Below are 20,947 nucleotides of genomic sequence, written 5' to 3'. Positions count from 1 at the left end.
CGGGCGCTGACGCACGCACAGACCGCAGTCGGCAACATCATCTCCGGCGGCGCGCGTGTCCCTCTTGTTCGCGCGCGCAGACGACCGCCGGGGCGACTCGGGCTAAATATGGAAGCAACAGTAAATACTCAGGCTACACTGTGTCCGCGTACATGGGAACGCTGCTGCCTCTCCCTTAGCGGGCATGCCCGGGAAGCGCGTAAGGTGTGCGCAAATCACTTAATTATACTGTGAGACGCAATGAAGCTCTGTGGACAGAGCCCTTCGCAACAGTTACGTTTGCTGATATCTTCTGTCTGCGCCTGGAATCCGAAACATACAACGGCAAGCGCTTTCGTTTTCACGTAACAGTATTTGCGTGTAAATATATTGTATATAGGTATGAATGTGTTGGTATTACATTGCAACCGACTAGCGCACGACAACATAGGAACGGTGGAACTGAAGTGCACCGCCCCGTCAATCTCACCATACATATCTGTGTTGTGAGCTGCAATGTCTGCTGTAGTTTTCCGCATCTTTCCGCGCAGCAAGCCTAGCCTAGCAGGCGTACCTGCTAAACGCGAACGTTCGCTGCCTTGGCCTATTATGTAATATTGTCCATTGCTAGTAATGTCCTATAGCGATTGCTGTATCTGCCGGCACAATATGCACGCGTATAGCGACAGCGCTATGAAACACTGCTAAAGCGTTCCACTTACTTTGTGCATTATGCATATAACACAATGACTTTCTGTGCATAGGCCATAAAAACCAGGAATGTGCAAGAGAATATCATTGCTATCTGTAACTCAGTGTGACACTGCAGAAACGAAACAAGGACACCTTGTCCTTCGGCAATCTCTTTCGGAAAGTAAATCCGCCCCACCTAACTACCTGCATGTGCTCTAAAAAGACAGAAAGTAAGAAAGCAAAGAGCTATTAAAGCAAGCAAGCAAGCATATCCAGGGTTTGCAGTCCCAGCTTCAGCTCTAGTTGGCACGTTTCTTCCGCTGTTACTGGCTCATGTGACAGCAATTCCGATGAAGCGCGTTACAAAATGACCTTGATACCTGTGAACACCAGGAGCTCTGGAGTTACTATTCGCATTTATGCGCAAATACATTCACGAGCCATGACGTTATTGTTGAGAAACTGCTAAGCTAACTGCTTGCGCTCTCTTCTCGGGAGGCACGTGTCACGATGAATCAGCAAACATCTGCGGGCAATAATCCTTATGGGCAATGCATTGGCCGCACGCTGGATTGCGCGCCGTTCGTAACCTGAAAATGCCGGCCCGCGGCAGGCGTGTACGCCTGTCGGATGCTGAAACCTGCAGCGTTTGCAGCTAGCTGTCAGTTCAATTCAATTCAGTTTATTGTTGTCTTCATATATCAAAACCAGAAAAGAGAATCGGCATGCATGAACTGTTCCGCATAAAAGTACACAAACACGGAAACATTGTGTGGATCCGCACATACGCCTTAGGTATACGCCTTTAAGTTACCGTAACCGGCCTGTACACTCTATGAAACCAGATATAACGTGGCCAGGTCACTGCGTCTACAAAGCGGAGACGACAGCAGAGGAACGCGGTGACTTCCCCAAACGTGGCTGAAACATTCGCGAGGGATTTAATTAGAAGGCGCGCCTGCGTGCTCACAGTGTGTCTGGTCGCAGGAGCGGAACGCGTACGCCGCGACGCCGAGGACTTCGAGTGCCCGTTCCCCGACGGGATGTTCGCCAACCCCGACACCTGCCGTCGCTTCTACATCTGCTCGGGCGGCACGCCCTTCAGCCAGGCCTGCCCGCCCTCGCTCTACTTCGACGACGCCAAGAAGTTCTGCACGTTCAAGAACAAGGAGCTTACCTGCGGACCAGTTGAAAGCAGTGAGTAAATGCTTTCCTCTACTGTGTTCTCACCTGCTCCCGGCGGACCTCGTGCTGAGGACCTCCTGCTGGAACGTCGCTGTCCTAAGCCCTCCCTATGCAGTCAGTACAGCGCATCCAGAACGTCGTTTTAAAGTGCATTTTCAGCCTGCTCATAATCAATTTCTAATGCGAGTGTTTTTGTAGCAATCAATAACATTTCGGCCCTTAGTAATTAGCTCCCTCTCTTTATCTTACTCCTTTTTATTTTACGAGCAAGGGTGTTTTTACGCCGGTACGTCGTCCATGGCTATGGCCCTACGCCTGGCAACTCTCAAATTTACAATGTTGCTGGGCGTGACCTTGGTGAAAGGTTCTTCAGCTCTCAATAGAGTGACTGATATCGCTACGTAGATTGTCTGCAGTCGTGAGAATATTATGCCGCTGTTTTCGATTTCATGTACAGAGACGGCCACTCCTCGTTGTATTAGGCCATTTAGACAATCGACCGAGGAGGCGCTCCGTCACGTCAACTCACAACTCACCAGGGTGTAGGGCAGTACTGCGTTTTTCAAAATTGACACAAGCATATCCGTGCAATGCACTTTCTTGTGCGCAGTTCTTTTTTCCCCCTTTTTTTGTTATTTTGCCCTTAGCTCTACCTTCACCACAGTAAACAGGGCAGGATAACGAATGATAATCTTGTTATTCGTTCCTTTCTCTCTTGTTTGTGATCTTTCTACATATTTATTTATTTATTTAGTTATTTATTTTGAACGTGGCGGCTAAACACACAAAGGTAAAGCATAGTATCAGTGATATGTTCAACATCTAGACAGCACGAATGCCTGCCGCTGGCTCTTTGTCTCGATGTGCAGTCTTGTTAGTCGGAATACCCATAAATGTTCCGCAACTTGGTGTCAGAATATGACTGCTGACTGCCTTGAATCCACAGAACTAGGAGCAAAAAGCACGTAAATATCTCTTTTTCCTCAATGAACCAGCAAATTATATGAACCTGCAAATTATCAGAACCTGGTAAGAAGTACATAGGAAAAACAGGACGGTGTCTCAATGAGCGCTTATAGGAGCATATTTTAAATGTGAAAAATTACCATGACGGTCATCTGTCTGTTCACTGTCATGAATGCGGCTGCACTCCTTTGTTTGGTGATTGTGTGGTTCTGGTCAAGCACAGAGATAAGACATGCGCGAAATTATTGAGGCACGCGCTATCAGTCAGAGTCGCCAAAGCGTGTAAGCTCTGTAACAGGTCTATCGACCTGTCAGACGAAGAAACGGCCTTTTTGGAAAGCTCGGTTTGATGTATTGATCATGTGTGGCGCTACTGTGTGTGGCGTATAAAGGCGGTTTCTTCCGGGAATAAACGTTGAACTTTACGCAGTGTATTGTCAACATCTCCCTTCCGTCTTCATCCGCTGGGGCTAAAGATATTATTCAAGTTAGAACCTGCAAAACCAAAGATTGCAGAAGAGGAGATGCAAAGAAAGCTGCGGTGACCTTTACGCCGCGGAAGCCGAGATGTGCATCCAGTGAAATACTAGAGGAGCCGTATTTAAGGAATGAAATATAATACTATAGTGACTTACGGGACCAGAATTGTCGGCTGGGTTTCCAATTAAAACTTGGGAGGCGTGTGCCCTCTCACGGACGCTTCGCGTACATACCGCCTTCGGCACGGTCGGCGTCATGCGTCACGGTCCAAGGACGTTGGGAGGAATAGCAGCGGTCAGAACATCGCATTCGAAACGACGAGGTTTTTGTTCCATATTCCATTTGCGGCATTCCTTTAATCAGTGCAACTCTGCAAATTATGCGTCTTCGCATTGTGTAAACCGATACTTCCTCCAAACGACAATTCCATCGCTGCAGGCTTTTATTTAAAAAAATTAAACATCACTTCCTGTCACTGCGGCGTTATCCTATAGGCGGTTCGTGTTGTACGGCTTTCAGGACCCTTAATATCGATTCGCTCTTTGTATAAGAACGTGAACGATTTGAAGACAGCGTGTGTTCCAGAAAGTGTATGTTCTGTGTTCGAGTATCCGTGTTGCTCGCCAAAGCAAGAATACTTGCTGAAACGTGGCAGCATGCGTTTCAGGCCAAACAATAGACCTCTTGCATAGTGCTGACAACCCTGTGCACACATTGCGTTTCGGCCACCATGGTGAAGGTTACAGTGTACTAGAAAATATTCTAGTACAGTGAAGTGCAGCAAGCGCACACAGGGGGCCTCTTCACACTCGTGAGCTGTAGAGTTACTGTATATGCTACCAAGTAGCATATACAGTAGTGAGCTGCAGCGTCTTCGCAAGATTCGCGTCACTCGGTTAAAGCCACGCAGGCGACAGCACTCGCGTTTCTTCAGCGAAGGATGATACGACGAGCAGCGGCGGCTGCCACGAGCTGACCCGATCGTGTGGCCGAATACTCTACAATTGCGCTTGCGAGGCCACTTTGGCCATGCTAGATGAAGGCGCTGGATTACTACGCCAGTACGTAAGATATCGCAAGATGACGCGCTTCACTTTTCGCGCAACTCGCTCTGATAGAATCAGGAATGACGCAACACGGAACAAACATTGTAGCTCCTGCAGTTAAAGCGGTTAAAGCCTCTTCTCGTCACTACTGTTACATTGTAGTAGGCAACGACGCCTTCATGGCGCAAGCATGGGAACGTGCCAAAATATATTCTGCCTATCGTTTTGCGCTGAACCAAGTTTGAGTCTATAAGCCATGTTATGCAGCGAACAGGCTACGTGTACGTCAGAACACCTCAGCTACATATAACTCAATGAGCCTTGTAGCAGAGCCCTTACGGCCCACAAACCCAATGTAGACAAAGAGTTGTCGGCATTGTGCAAGAGTATAAGCACTGGTGCTCTTTCGTGCACCGTGAATAGTGATTCGGTTATAAGCAGCCGCTAAATCGTGTCACGTGTACGCTGACGGCCGTGTTGTGTCATAATTCAAAGTTAGGAACAGCCGAGCATCCGCGTAACTTCGACAGGTATATCCTGCAATGACTACACCTACGCCTACACCTCTTGGTCCCTCGATAAACTGTTATTGTTGTCCATTACTGGATTGTTTTGTTCCAGATTTTATTTTTATACAGCTGTGCATATTGTCGTATTTATAAATGTGTTTAACATGTGCAACTTTATGTTCCCTTCGGAATATGCCCCTTTTCGTAGTGGTATGAAAACACGGTAAGTAAACAAAATCTCTCTTTTTTTTTTCGTTCCTTCACGGCAACTTCCTCACGACTGCGTGCTGAGGCCGTATTTCGCAATGAGCCATTTCATTTTTCATTATCCTTTTCTTCTCGCCCCGAGTAACCGATCACGGCGGTAAATATAGCTCGGCGGCGTCCAAGCCAACGACGAACTGGACGAAAATGATGGACAGTGAAACAAATCGTGACAAAATGCGAACGCTAGTACCACTTCAGAGCTACGAAAACGCGCTGCAGATTGCATGTAATTACTTCTTTTTTTTCCATTTCTTTTTCAATCTCTCTGCGTTTCCTTTCGGGGTTATTTTTGCTTTGTGCCGTTGTTTTCTTCACCCTTTATTTTCGTCTCTCTTTATTTATTTATTATTTATTTATTATTACCTCAAAGGCCCCAACGTGGGGTATTACATGAGGGATGGGTGACCACTTCAGTGGAATATGGACTCAATGGCAGCCTTGAAATGATGTGGATTGGAGTGGTGCACGGCGTCGGCGGGAAGGTCATTCCAGTCCCGGGCAGTCTTCACAAAGAAAGAATGTAGGTGCGCAGTGGTGCGGGCAGGCGGAGGATACACAGATTTTTCATGACATAATCGGCAAGACTGACGGTGTGCTGGAATGATGGCTGAAGCACTAGGAGCAGAATGATAAAATTTGTGATAAAGACACAGTCTGAAGACATGACGCCTTATATCTAGATTGGAAATTCCTGCTTTTAATTTTAGCTGAGAGACACTAGCGTGGTAAGAATAATCAGAATAAATAAAGCGAGCTGCACGATTCTGAACTGCTTCTAGAGTGTTAGAAAGGGTGGTTTGGTGTGGCTCCCAAACAGAGCATGCGTATTCTAGCTTAGGTCTGACAAAAGTTAGATAAGTTAGTATCTTTAAGGATGGTGGTACGAAGCGCAAGTTGTTCTGCGATGCTTTTCTCTTGGCTTCTCATGGCCGAAATTCCAATGCTTCGCAGCTAATGAGAGACACTTTAACGAACCAACAAAAGTGCGAAGGAAACAGCCAACATGCAGAACGAGAAAGTGTGGTGCCGCAGTGTCACAGACGTCGCGCTTCCTTTCCAGCAACCACGGAGCGGCCAAAGCACGACCCGGACACTGCGCCCAAGTGCGATCCGTCGACGTGTGTGCTCCCCGAGTGCTTCTGCAGCGTCGACGGAACGCGCATCCCCGGAGACCTGGAGCCCAAGGACGTGCCCCAGATGGTGCTCATGTCCTTTGACGGCGCCCTGAACGGCATGAACTTCCCGCAGTACCGGGCCCTACTGCACAAGGAGCACCGCAAGAACCCCAACGGGTGCCCCATAAAGGCAACCTTCTTCCTGTCGCACGAGTACACCAGCTACTTCAACGTGCAGAGGATGTTTGCCGACGGCCACGAGTTTGCCTCCCTGGGCGTCACGTGAGTGCATTGTATACGCTCGAGCGCGCACACTCTGAGCCGCTGATGACTTCAACTATATACACAATAAAAGGAGCGACGCCATCGCGAAGCGAGTTTGCGAGCGTCGTACGACATTTGGCTAGCATTTGCAATAGTGTCCGCAAACAATTGCGTTTCTAGCTCGATGAGACATCTGTAGTAAATGGCTACGAACATTACCGTCAGAACGGTTAGAAATATCAACTTCCTTACAGGTTTGTAGACGTCTCGCTATTCAGTTTGTAATTGTCTCAAGTGAATGGCAGTGAAGCGCACCACTTAAAGGGGAATTGATTGACGCATTCACTTTATTGAATGAGAAGAAGAAAAAGATATCATAAGAAGCCAACAAACACTTATGAGATGAGTAATAAAACTCGGGCCACTCGGTTAACCCCCTTTCTTCTCGTTTAAGAAGAAAAAGAGATATTTTGTTACTCCTAAGGGCAACCTCGCGAGAAAAAAAAAAAAGAGGCATTAGTTACAACAAGAGGGACACTAATTACATCATATGTCTGCGTACACTTTTTTCGACGCCGGTAAGAAGAGATTCTCGATCACGGCAATGTTTGAACAGCATGTTTGTTAAATGCTATTTTGCTGCATGCTGTAAGCAACATACAATATCTCGTAATAAATATGGTGCTATGTCTTGCGGCTTTCGAGGCACCCGGTCTATTTCTGCCGTATTTTACTTAGTGGTGTCGTTACAGCCGGCACGAAGGTCCACAGACGGCAGCCATTGAGCCTGCAGGCATCTCACTACAATACTCGGCTAACACGCGTGTTAATTGCTTGCATCTTTTTTCCCGTATACGGCGCGTTTTTACTTTATGGAGTATGTGCAGATTTTTTTTTTCTAGCTCGAAAGTCTGCTTGCTAGCACAAATGGTTATGTTAAAATAAAAAAAAAGCCTTATAGTAATTTCAGTTCACTCTAACTTATATTAATTTCAGTTCACTCTTGTATCATTGATCGCTATCGAAACATAGAACCCATGCCAAAGACTACACTCTAAACATTTTACACCCTTACGGGTGTTTTAAGGGTGTTTTTGTCGCGCGGTAGCACCTTTACCATCAGAGCCCTAAAAAAATTTATGGAGGACAACAGCGGAGCTCTGACGAGACGTGCGATGACAAAGGACGTAGTTGAAAACTATGTAAACATTCTGACAGCCTTGGGCGCACGGAAATATCCGACAAGAGAATTTCACAGGGAGAGATAGGAAACTCTCCTGTCGGATATTTATATGCGCCCAAGGCTTTCAGAATGATTAAATAGTTTTCAACTACGTATTTTGTTATCGCACGTCTCGTTAGAGTTCCGCTGTCGTCCTCTACAAATGTGTGTAAGGCCCTAACGATAAGGGTGTTACTGTGCGACAAGAAAACGCCCTTAAGGGTGTAAAAATGTTTAGAGTGTATACTGCTGTGAAATTAAGGTCAGTTTGTGGAATTTGTGAAATCCGTTTAAAACGAGTCAGCTGCACAGCGGGTTCATGTCCGCTTGACATCGCCGCAAATGCCTTCGGTGATCTCACAGGGAAGCGGCGAGAGCTGCGGGAGGCCGCCAGTTCACCGGCATATCTCGCGTCAGAAGGCAGCAGCACTGAGGATACGAGCCTCGATCATCAGGAGGCTTGTGCGGCCGACGCGATATCAGCACGACGAGAAAGAGAACATACATGTCGAACAACTCGGAGGCCCTATAAGAGGTTCTCTATACAGGGTGTCCCACGTAACTGCAGAGCCAAACGTTAAAAATATGCAAATTCTACGTAGCTGGAAAAGCAATGTTGCTTGCCGTCGCTTGGAGATACTCGGACTTTTGTTTCATTCCGCCTAATTCGATAATCTTAAGTAATCAACTTCTCAAATATCATAAATACATTAAAAGTGTCAATGAGAAAATTGAAGAATAACATGAAAAACTGCCAATACAGCTTTCTTATGCTCAATACGTGCTGCATAAAAGTGCTTTTTCCGAGCGTGAGACATGCCCGCAAATACACGCAAGATTTCCGCGCGGCTGGCCGCTTGAGTCTCTTTGCGTGTGTTCGCGCGTTCGCTCCTCGGTGTGCCCTAATATATAAATACGAGTATACTTTTCTTTTAAATTGAAGCTGTTTAGGGCTAGGGATCCGTGCATTTTCTTCTACGTCAACAAATACTCAGGTCCCGCGCAAACGCGCTCGTGGCATTGCTTGCGCGTTTGTCGTCGTCTTCTTCCTCAGCTGGCTCGTCGGTGTCCCTCGGGTATGCATTTTCATTAGATTAGTTATCAATAGGCACCCTTTTCAAGGTCAGTAGACTCCTAGGTAGATAAGAAATGTTTCTCAAAGATTTGCCGCTCTGCGACCCGCGTCGGCCATGTCTACGTTCGCACCGCCCTCTCTTTGTCGTCGTTCCCAGCGCTTGGGTATCTAGTTTCCCCTCGTTCCGCTCTCCCGTGGTGACGGTGGTGTCGAAATGTCACGTGTGTCTAGTTTCCTCCGGCTCCTCGGGGCGGCGCTCCCGTCGTCCATGCGAATCTATATAAAACTTGGTACCCTTCCACTCTGTGAAGGAGGATGACCAGCGAAGCTTTGACATGGGCACTTTAATTGCGAACTGCACCTCCACCGCGGATCGACCCGGCATTGCACTATCTTCGGGATCGGCCCACGTATACGGGGAGTTATGCGTCTACACACGGACACGATCCTGGGGAAACTAGCCCTTAGCAGCTTCGCTGTCAAAAGACCAGAGAGACAAGTTGCCGTTCTCCATTTGGAATTTCACTTCCCTTCTGTCGTCGAATTAGGGAGGCCGCGTATAGGCCGAACTCCCGAGGAGCAACGCGCCTGCTTGTTAAGCAGCTTCTCCGCCTTCCCAGAGTGGAACGGCTCATGATTTATTTGTCCATTCGAATCACGGGAATTTATCCGTGTTGCGCGTTCCTGCGCCTGACGAGATCGCCCACACGGCGAGCAGATCGAGGCTCGAGCGCACGCCATATACGGACGCGCCCACTGCGTTCACTGAGCCGTGAAATGCGGGCGTCCGTGGGACCATTGCGCCGAGCCCTGCTTATTTTTGCAGTGCGTTAATTTCTGGCCCCTATCGAAAGGGAGGTTGTGCAAGGGTTGTGAGAAACATGCAGCAGGGCGGTCCTTTCGGGAATGAGTGCAGCGCAGTTCGGTGTCGAAACAAACGAACCGAAATGGTTTTGCGATAGAGGGGCCCCCGTCGAGCTCAGGTGCGATGCCGCATAATGTCGCGATTTCATGCTGATTTTGCTGTTACAGAACGATGTATCCTAGCATTTACGCGAAGAATGTCAGTGAAGTTGTTTTCATGTGCACGTTAGTACATGTAGTTGAGTGGACTGCTTTCTTATATGTGAGCTGTATCTCTCCTGCGGACTTCAGTGTATACTCCATTTTTCTACGTCCGCTTGAATGTTAGCAAATTAGTAGCGCGAGCAAAAAAATGATCGCACAGAAAACCACAAGACGAGCACTGAGCTACAAATACTTTTGCACGAGTGACGTGGTCTAGATGGATGACATTGAAAAATTGTAGCTTCTTAGTTGATAAACAAGCATTAGGGTGTACTCATGTGGTTGGTATATTCTGACAGGCCAGAAGTATCGGGGGCCATCTCTACCTCCTATATATTTAATTTAGTTTATTTTCCTTTATGCTCTTTATTTCACGCCTAGTGTATGAATCTCCATGTTGCTACCCTTGAGGTGAAGTTAACATTTCGTTTATGCTTCAAAATATGGAAGTGAGGGTGCACTATAGAGCTCTCTGTCATGTTTCATATTATACTAGGAAAATGCCAGCAAACTTTAAAGAGAAGAAATCGAGAAGCAGACATAGACAAAGCGACAGGAAGGTGACCGGACTAAGAACTTGGGGACGTCGCTTTCATGAATGAAGTTCAGTTGTTAGTCCAGCCACCTTCCTGTCGCTTTGTCTATGTCTGCTGCTAGATTTTTTTTTACTTTCAAATTTGCTGGCATTCTCCTATAGTATAACCATCTACCAACTAGCCCAACGAGCCACTCTCATTTTTCATATTTTTTCGAGAAGTTCTCAATACTGGAACCTGCATCCAAAGAGCCCATCAACGTTAGTGACAGTTCAGATCCGCTGTTGTGTCAACCAAAATGCCTCCTTCATAAACCACTTTGCAAATAACAGTTCAAATCCACAACAAACAGCCCGTGTGAACTCGCTCCTGTCAAAAAGAGGGAAAGACCCTGAATGCGCGATAATCATTCAACAAAATTGTCGCTGCAAAGGGGCGTGCCAACCTCTGATAATTTCAAATATTCGGACATCCGCCCTTTCTCGTCTTTCCGGCATCGCGTTATTTTCTTTCCAGCTTAAATGTAGGGCCGCACATCACGCTTGATGATGTGTTGTTAAGGCGTAACATTCCTCTGTCATGTTTATCAAGAATGCCCCAGACAAATTGGAAATGCCGAGGGAAACAATAAGGCACATTACTGAGATAACAAATAAATACTTATTGGTGATCTTGATGCACTTATGCGGAATCCAGAAGCAAAAGAGATTTGCAAAAAGGTTGGGAGGCCAGCCTGAGCTGTAGCTTAATCTGACCTGCACTGGAGAATCGGAAGAAAATTAGCAATGAAGAGATGGAAGTGCGCGTACTACAGATGCAATTGAAATCTGCAGTGTGCTTGTGTCTATAACCTGGGCGATCTCGTACCCAGTCCAACTATAGCTCAGTTGAGAACCGCCTTGTTCGATGTCATGTCACCCTCACTTGCCAGCCATTCATAGCAACAAAGTTGTTCCATCGTACAATCGTCATTTGCACGTGTCGCGCTACATCATGTTGGGGAAATGCTGCACAGTCAGCGAGATGCATTAATACACGTTTTCTCGTTGTGCAGGCACCGCGGCCCCGAGAGCTGGTGGTCCAAGGCCAAGTACGAGAACTGGACCGAAGAAATAGTGGGCATGCGCGAGATCTTGTCCCGCTTCGGCAACGTCTCCAAGGAGACCATACTGGGCATGCGTGCCCCCTACCTGAAGCCAGGCGGCAACACCATGCTCAACATGATCTACGACTTCGCCTTCGCATACGACTCATCGTTCGCCGCGCCACCCAGCAAGACGCCGCTGTGGCCATACACGCTCGACCACCGCATCCCGCACCACTGCGTCAACAAGGGCTGCCCTACGCACTCGTACCCGGGCGTGTGGGAGGTGCCGCTCAATACGCTGCACAGCGAGGAAGGCACCGGCGGTCAGTGCGCGCTCGCCGACCAGTGCGTCTTTCCAGATGACGAGGACACTGTGTTCGAGTTCCTGCTCGAGAACTTCCTGCGCCATTACCGCACCAACCGCGCGCCACTGGGACTCTATTTCCGCGTCAACTGGTTCACCGACAAGATTAAGACCAAGGCGCTGCACCGGTTCGTGGACCACATACTGAAGAACTACGACAATGCCTGGTTCGTCACCATGCAGCAGGCACTGCTGTGGATGCGCTCGCCACGGCGCATCGCCGAGTTGCGCGACTTCGAGGCGTGGGGTTGCTCCAAGCGTGAGCCGGCCTGCAACCTGCCGACTACGTGCGCGCTGCCCTTCGCGGACGAGTACTCGTACGGCGAGCTGCGCTACATGGAGACGTGCACCGCGTGCCCCGCGCGTTACCCGTGGATCGGCAACTACGGCGGCCAGCAGGTCGGCAAGATGATCATGGACGAAGTGGCCGAGCAGAACCGGCAGTCGGCCGTCGAGGGCTCCGGCAGCGATGAAGACTACAACGTCACCAGCGCGGCAGCCTAGTTGGCTTGTCGCGAGCGCGCCACAGGCCATCGAGGACACTCCGCGAGTGTGCGAGCTCCCGACACCGGAGGAACTCGAAGCTAGACATGGAGATCGATACACGCACAGAGTTGGGCCGCTTTCGCCAAGAGCGAAGCTGTGAAATGGCAGAAAAAGCAAGCTCCCTGTGTCATCACAAATTGTGACAGTGTTTGGATAGCTGCTTAACTGTTGGTAGCTACAAGGAAGTTCACTAAATACGCCATTTAAAAAAAAATCGCATTACAGCTTTATTACATTTATACAGAAAAGTAAATAAATAACCGTATAAAAGGAGTGGACTGCCACATCTTGAAGTCATCGAGGCCCCTCTTTGGCCAAGAAAGAGACTGTGAAAAAAATCTGACATCCAGTTGCGAATTCTTCAGTTCTGAGGATACCTACCCTTTCGCACTGAACGAATAGTGAGGGCATTCTAAAAGAGTCACCTACCAGTCTGGGCCGATTTATTGCTTGTTTGCTTCAGTGCCCCTTTAGGAGTGGAAGGCGCTCACATCGTTTGTTCTCTTAACGACACGCGGGCAGACACCGTCAAAGTTCGTCCCAACCGCGCTCATGCGGCAATGAATGGACGTTCGATGTCGGATTTTAATTTCATTGACAATCTAAGGACAACTCTGGCATCTAGCTGCTATGTGCGACTGAATACATTTGTTTATCAGATAGGTAGTTAATATCATGTCAATGCACAAGAGGCCATTGCTTGAGTTCACTTAGCAACAGCCCGTTAGTCACAATGCGAGGAACAAATACATGATCTGTTGTCAATACTAAGCGCCGAGAAACACACCGATTGTCATGGTTACTGTCAAACCTCACCCAGATATGTGGTATCCTGAGATCAGAGCGAAAGCATGTCCGGTATAGTAAGAACACATAAATTCGCAGCAAATGCCATCGTCGTCCGATACGCCTCTCTACTAAACACGCACAAAGCAGTAAAAAATTTAAGCACCAAAATTTGTAACGATGCCAGAAATAAACTTCAACTTTTCTCTCTGCTTCCAGGCACCAGCTTGTTGCAGATGCGCAAGCGAGCGTACCGAACTGCGCCGCGTAAACAAGAATACGAGCCGTCGAATTGCTCTTAAGTACCGCACCGCTTACTATTACGATGGGCACTTTTTCGGTAAGTTACTGTCTACTTAGCGTTCAAATCCGTGGCCCCAGTGTCACTCCGCAGGGCGCAAAACGCACTTTAGCACGCTGTGTTTCTGCAAAACAGTAATGCACGGCATGAGCTGCACTCAATGCCAACAATTTGCTGCAAATTCTCGATAACACGAACCACTAGGCGTCACACAGAGATACGGTTTCTTAAAGGCGAAGATTGTACGCGGCACTGGAGAAGGCCATGCCAGAACTTGGGGGAAAAGTGTATTATCCCGAAATGTATATCAGCTAATATTGTGCTAAAGTACAATAGTTATGTCGTTCTTGTCAAAAATACCTGCCCACAAACAGACATATCAAGCGTGCGAAATGCGGGGTTTCAAGTTTCAGTGGCACAGCCACATCAGTACTTTCGCTGGCATGGGTACAAATTGAAGGATGACTGTGGAGGTTCCGCCTCGCCTTCAGGATTGGAGACCAGGGAATGCGCCGCCCATTCTCGTTCGCTCGCTGTATACGCGGTACACACTTTGTTGCTTTGTTGTTGCTCGTGTACTTCGTTTTGTAGACCCATAATCATAATTTATCCTGTTTGAGAATATGTGCGCATTTTGCTCATGTCCACATGCATAGTTCTTGTTCTTTTCTTTTTAAGTTTTCATAATGCTCACTATTCATCAATGCATTACTTTTCATGTGTGCGTCAGTGCTGTGTACAAAGCTCTCTGTTGACATGTTACCGATCGAGAACAGAAAGTTTTCTCAAATATGTCCTATTCTCTGTGCCTATCGAGTCACCGTTGCACCACGCATACCGTCTAACAGGTTGAGCTGTACTGTGAAATTTCAATTTTAACAACATCTACATGAACCTTTCACACTGCTCGAAACACAACTCAGAACTTGAAAGAAAAAAACTTTAAGCCAGCTGAGAGTAGCACCACCCTACAAAGAAACTCGCATAGGCTTCCTCTGCAACTTCGTGCTACTCTCGAATGAAAGGCCATTTTTACTTTTCAATAGGACTTCACAACCTTACGGCATTTCCGCACAGCTGGTGAACTTGCAGTTACTTGTTATATGATTTTTTTTTTTTTGCTTCAAGTTCCTGGATTACTGCCGCCTTTCAAATGCCTTATCGAGGGTCTTCACGTTTCCCAAATGATAAATGAAACATCACCGCAACAACCGCTGAGGGCATGACGAGCTTCATTTGTGTACATCTTTTTGTCATTCGAATAAAGTTCGTGTCTTTACCTTCGGCGCAGTGTATCCCACACTATAGCGCCACGTCATACCCACACGACGCGGCGCCGCCTCCTTCCCATTGGCTGCGCCGTCACGTGCCCAACAACGCACGAATTTGGCCACACATTCAGTCAGCCAGATGGCTGCCACGTGACGTCTGCAATTACGCAGTAAGTAGGCACACCTTTCGTAAGCCAGAACCGCGGAGCCGCTGTGGTGTCGAGGAAGCGTGCTCACCTCGCAACCCGCAGGCTCGGGCTCAATTCCCCTTCAGACCGAAATTTACCAAATTTTCTTTTCAAAGGCATTAATTTACTTTGTTCACAGGAACCTTCCTGAGAAATTTGACACCGATCCGAGCATATTTTTACGTGGCTTCACTCATTGCGCCACCGGCAATTTTTGGTACCATCATTCGGTCACGCCGCCGACTACGACAGATTTTCGCGTAATGGGTCATTTAATGCTCTCGCATTAAAATGTGATAGAAAAAGCTTCAACGTAAGTACCGTTATGTTTTTTCCTCCTTTTCGCTCACTGTTGCACCATACGAGATTGACAACATATATCCATAAACAAGCAAGGGTGCTATAACATAAAGCTATTCCAAACTTTTCTCTTCCAATTCTGCAATCAACCCTCCGCGATTGGTCAAAAAATTTTGAAGCCACCACCCATGCGCCTGTCTGTCACACGACGTCACGAAAATGCCTCATATAGTATGTGTGGGCACGCTGACTATGCATGATTAAACAGAACGAAAAAAATATCTTATTTGACGCCTTTCTCGCCATTAGCGAAAAAGGCGTTGTTTGACCAATTGCTACCATTCAAACTTCTTCGGGCTGCACCCACTTTGCCTGTCTGTCACGAGACGTCACAAAACCGCTAGAACTCACCGCGTCAAAGTGACGTGTACAAGTTAAAGACGCATAAGTATGCCGAAAAAATTGAGTTTTTTTGAATAGCCGGGCCCTGCCCGGCCGTTCTGAAAGGAATAGAAGGTGGCTGCCCGCCGATCGCTGTATCACTGGATACTCGAAGCTGCAGGGGAGTATGGATTTACTTGCCTATAATAAAGGATTTTGCGTGACCGTATAACGTTATCGAGACCTTTCACCACGTATGGAACATTGCTTTGCCAACTCTACCTTGCTGAGTGTCCGTTTGAGCGGCATTTTTAACTTTCCGCACGCCGCCGCGATTTTCTACCAGCCGCCGCAAGCTTAGTAAGGGGAAGCAGACCAATCGCAGACACCGGCACCACCCTCCTCATTCGGTCATCTACTTTCACTGTGCTGGCTCAGCCCCGTCGAAACTCTTTTCATTTGAGCGTGCTCCTCGCCTCTTCTCAGCCAGTTAGATAAAAAAACTGCAAAAAAAAACACAAATTATGGTGTTTTACGTGCCAAAACCCCTTTCTGATTATGAAGCACGCCGTAGTGGAGGACTCCGGAAATTTCGACCACCTGGGGTTCTTTAACGTGCACCTAAATCTAAGTACACGGGTGTTTTCGCATTTCGCCCCCATCGAAATGCGGCAAAATTGCTCAATGTAGGCGATGCCATTCGCTTTGAAAGCAAAAGAAAGTGACATCTCATAAACGAGAAGAGTATTTGATTGGCCTTTTCAAGCAACGTTGCTGGTTACCGCCCGATGATTGAGTCGGTGTTACGTAAATTTGATGTCAGGAAATTGAAATAATAACAGAGTGGAATATTTTTACGTTATAGGGCCCCAAGTTAGCTTTCCCCGTCTACGGCAACTCATTTCGCTGCATCTCGGCGCTAATATCTAGCTGATCGAAGATGGCCCCTTCGAGTATGCAGGCAGCCTCCAGTTCGGACGTAATGCACTATGCTTTCCCCGGTCCCCATCTTATCGACATTTAATGACTCCAATGCCAGCAGTCAACGGCAAGGGAAGTTGTGCCTTTTTTAAATCATATGCTGTGAGCACGGCCCGAGGAGGATCAAAACGCTTGCGCAACATGCTATTTTGTCTACATGAAGCCATGTTTGCATGATGGAGTACAAAACAGGCTTAAAAGAGACGCACGGAGCCGCACACTTTCATTGCGCTGGAATCAAAAATAAGTTTCTTTGCGATGCCCCGTAAAAATGCGCTAAGGTGTGATCGTCATCGCAATGTAGGTGCGCCCAGGGGCTATTATTAAAGTGGAATGCTGTCCTAGAAAATGCATCGCTCTCCCTTATCGACATTCTCGAAGAACACTGCAAAGAACAACTTAGGATAATATCTGATCAACTCGACAGCATAAAGTTAACTGAAACGGAAAGAAGAGAACTTAATCAATTCGTCCAAACTAAGGAGGAAAAATTACTAGATAAATACCAGCGAAAAGATATTAGAGCTGCAGATCCACCCAAATAAACTAATGTAACCCCAGCTGCACGTAGCTCCACCGACAGTCCTACAGGCGAGCATCCAGAGCGCTGCAGCAATGTAGTAGACATATCCCAGAGTCTAAGCCCCGAAGAAGTTGATGTCCTGAAACGTGGTCTAACGTTTTTTCCGACGAACAACGCAGTAAACGAATACGAACTCCACAAAGATATAACAGAGTTTTCACGACGCATGCGCATCAAGGAATTCTTTTTCGGTAGACCAGATGTAGGAAAAGAAGATAGAGCCTCTCTTAGACCACCTAGCACGTGGACACCGGAAAACGAACAGTGCCCAGATCTCGATTTGTACTTAAAACTGATATCAAAGGAAATTCTAGAGTCAACGCGGCATTGCCGGAAACGCAAAAATTTGACCCCCGCTCAACACCAAATCCTTAAAGAACTTGCGAAAAGGAATGATATTGTAATAAAACCAGCAGACAAAGGCGGCAGTATCGTAATCTGTCCTATAGATAAGTACAAGAATGAGGTCTCTAAACAACTGAACAACCACACCCATTACAGAAAACTTGACTCTAACCCAACCTCAGATTACAGCAATATTGTGTTAAGCACAATAGCGGAGCTCCGGTCCAGGGAACTAATCACGCAATCTGAATATCGCTTCATGATGCCCAAAAACAAAACAGCAGGCCGCTTTTATCTTCTTCCTAAAATACATAAAGTTCCGGTCGAAGAAATATTTACAGCAGAGATCCCAGGTCGGCCTATTGTGTCTAATAACAACACACCTACTGAGTCACTATCTAAATTCTTAAATCACCACCTGTCAAACATACCCACCACCCTCCCATCTTTCGTTCAAGACACGCCGCACTTCCTTCGAATTATCGACGGCATCAACGCCAACCAAATCCATTCCGACCGCGCTATTCTAGTCACTTTTGATGTTTCTGCCCTTTACACCAACATTCCCATGAGTGAAGAAATTGAAGCCGTTTCTAGATCCCTCGCAATCAATCCCCAAGCGCACGCTCCTTAGGTTAGTTCTCACGCTCAACTATTTCGAATTCGATTCTATACACTACCTGCAAATTTTCGGCACTAGCATGGGTACGCCATTCGCTCCCACGTATGCGAACATTTTCATGGGACAGCTTGAAGCAGACCTGCTGAAATCCTACCCTTTAGAACCCCACACCTATCTTTGTTACATTGACGACATATTTATAATATGGGAACACGGCACAAGCGCCTTAACCGACTTAATTAGCCATTTCAATCGCTTTCACCCGAGTATTAAATTTACTGCTCACCACTCTCCTAGTCAGGTCAACTTCCTGCCTGGACACGACGGTCTACATAGAAAACGGAAAACTGAGAACGACACTTTACCGGAAGCCTACAGATAGCCAGCAATATTTAGACTACAACAGTCATCACCCGCGACATTGCAAGCAAGGAATTTTTGTCGGACAAGCGAAACGTATAAGAATCTGCAGCGAAGACCACGATTATATCCACCACTTAAATGACCTTAGATCAACGCTAGCAGTAAGGAACTATCCCCAAGTTGCTCTCGCTAGAGCTTATGATACCGCGTCAAGATTGGAGAGACAGTCGGAATTGGCGAAGAGACAGCCCACATTAGAATCTGACAGAACGCCGGCCTTTATAACAAAATATTCTAATGCACTCCCAAACATAAACAACATCCTAACAAAATACCACCCAATATTATCAAGTAACGAGCGTCTGCGAAAAGCGTTCCCAGATGTACCCAGGGTTACCTATCGCCGCAACAAGAACTTTAAAGACATGTTAGTGCACGCAAAAGTCAGCCAGCAGCATTCCCCCGTAATAGAAGCATGTTGTCGCCCTAGGTGCAAAACCTGCAGGCACCTTCAAAGTGAGATTAAAATTAAAAGCACCGCAAATAATTATACAAATGAAGTCAAATCTAGCTTCACTTGCACAAGTTCGGATGTGATTTATATGCTTGAGTGTTCCTTCTGTAAGAAACAATATATCGGTGAAACAGGACAATCAATGAACGTCACATCAAACGGACATCGCGCGGACACAGCTAAAAAGCTTCCCAAAGCCGTCGCCGAGCATTTCAACCAACCAGGTCATAACATTGATGAACTTAAACTCTACATCTTACAGTCAAATTTCCGTTCTGAACGAGAAAGAAAATACAGAGAATCATACCTTATCCATAAGTTCAAGACATTGCAACCAATAGGCATAAACGTTTCAAAGGGAGCTTTAGAATCTATTCGCTATGCTAAACCTCAAGCTATAGGCAACAACACTTAGTTTGATTTCTTGGCGTATCCCCTCCCCTTTTCCTTTTCCTCCCCCCCCCCCTTTTTTTTGTCAGCCGGCGTGTCAGACGCCCTTGACACGCCGGCTAACGCACATGGGTTAACAGACTGGGGTGAGGGGAGGGGGGGTCCTGGCTTTGACCTTGTACACATCGTTCCTTTACTAATTCGACACGCTAACACACTTTCCCTCGTTTCCGCGCCCTCCCGCCTCACACCCCCTCCCCTTTAGAACCCCACCTATATATACTGTGGCGAGGAAAGCATATGTGGCCTTGAAGAAGACAAGTCCACTTGTCGAAACGGTGGCTCCTGCATTCACCTTGTTCATGCTTTGCTCATTCACGATACTAGTATTTTATACCTTCTTGAACTGAACTATGGCAGGCTAGATAAAATGGCTGTTGATGGTACTTCGACTGCTGATGATTTATGGCCGAGTTTTAGTACACGGTGGTTCACGAGTGTAAATAGAAGTTAGTCCCTCTTTAAACTAAGGAAAGTGAACAGCTCTAACCCTTGGAGCGCACATGAAATCCTTCAACTAAAACGTCGCATTAAGCGCTTGTCAAATGCTCGTTCACAGAAAAAGTACAACTTGCTGGTTGTTCGAGAGGAGTTGCAGAAGATTGTCAAAGTATCAGTTTTTTAACATCAGAATGCACAACCTCCTCACTAACGACTCCCAAAAGTTTTGGAGGCACCTAACAGATAAGAACCTGCAAGCAAAATTTTTCTGAACAACTCTGCCATTACAAACAATAGCGTCAGCCTTTAATGACCAATTTTACAGCGTATTTCTGCATGGAAGAGACATGGTTGCTGAATTTAGAGGCAATAATCTAGATATACCTGACCTTACCATAAGCGAACAGGGAAATTTTTCAGCGCTTCAGCTCGACGCAAAGAAGTAACCCGGACCAGACAATATTCCAAATTGCTTTCTTTACAGATCGCTGAATGGTGCATGAAATATTTATTTCTTACCTTCAGCACAAGTCTTCATAAAGGTGAACTCCTGAAGATTGAAAAACGGCAAAGGTCATGCCAATCTACAAATCAGGAGATAAGCACCCTGTACCAAATTATAGGCCCATTTCTCTGTTGTGCACCACCAGCAAGGTTATTGAACACCTCATTTGTAAACACGTGAGCTCATTTTCAGAGAGCAAGAACTTTTTCACGAGCAGCCAGCATGGGTTTTCAGCGTGGCCTATCAACAGTCACACAACTGACTTGTATCTTCAAAGAATTCTTTGCGACGCTGGACAAAGATGGTGAAACAGACGTAATTTTTCTCTATTTCCAGAAAGCATTTGACTACGTGTCCCATTTGAATTTAATGACAAAACTTGGGAGCCTCTTAAACAATAACCAACTTGTAATGTGACTTGACTCTTGCCTTTCTAACCACCATCAATATGTACAGATAGCTAAATCGAAGTCTCATACAGCATCAGTGCTCTCTGGGGTTCCTCAAGGCTCGG

The 20,947-nt window shown here is 46.8% G+C and overlaps 1 protein-coding gene across 2 annotated transcripts in view; it reads left to right on the top strand.

The window, feature by feature from the left end:
- The window catches only part of Cda4 (chitin deacetylase Cda4), a 112,785-nt gene extending 98,017 nt beyond the window's left edge, over positions 1-14,768 (top strand). The window contains exons 1-4 of one of the 2 annotated variants that reach the window (XM_065424264.2): positions 171-324; positions 1,660-1,869; positions 6,186-6,522; positions 11,460-14,768. In XM_065424264.2, the coding sequence (XP_065280336.1) occupies positions 1,716-1,869; positions 6,186-6,522; positions 11,460-12,360 (1,392 nt within the window). In that variant the 5' untranslated portion in view covers positions 171-324; positions 1,660-1,715 and the 3' untranslated portion in view covers positions 12,361-14,768. Of the gene's footprint in view, positions 1-170; positions 325-1,659; positions 1,870-6,185; positions 6,523-11,459 lie in introns of those variants that run through there. The other variant, XM_065424263.2, reaches the window with a different exon arrangement.
- Positions 14,769-20,947: the final 6,179 nt, after the last annotated feature.

Source organism: Dermacentor albipictus, chromosome 3, assembly GCF_038994185.2.
Source record: "Dermacentor albipictus isolate Rhodes 1998 colony chromosome 3, USDA_Dalb.pri_finalv2, whole genome shotgun sequence".
Taxonomy (NCBI): Eukaryota; Metazoa; Arthropoda; class Arachnida; order Ixodida; family Ixodidae; genus Dermacentor; species Dermacentor albipictus.
This window is presented reverse-complemented; position numbering and strand designations above follow the sequence as displayed.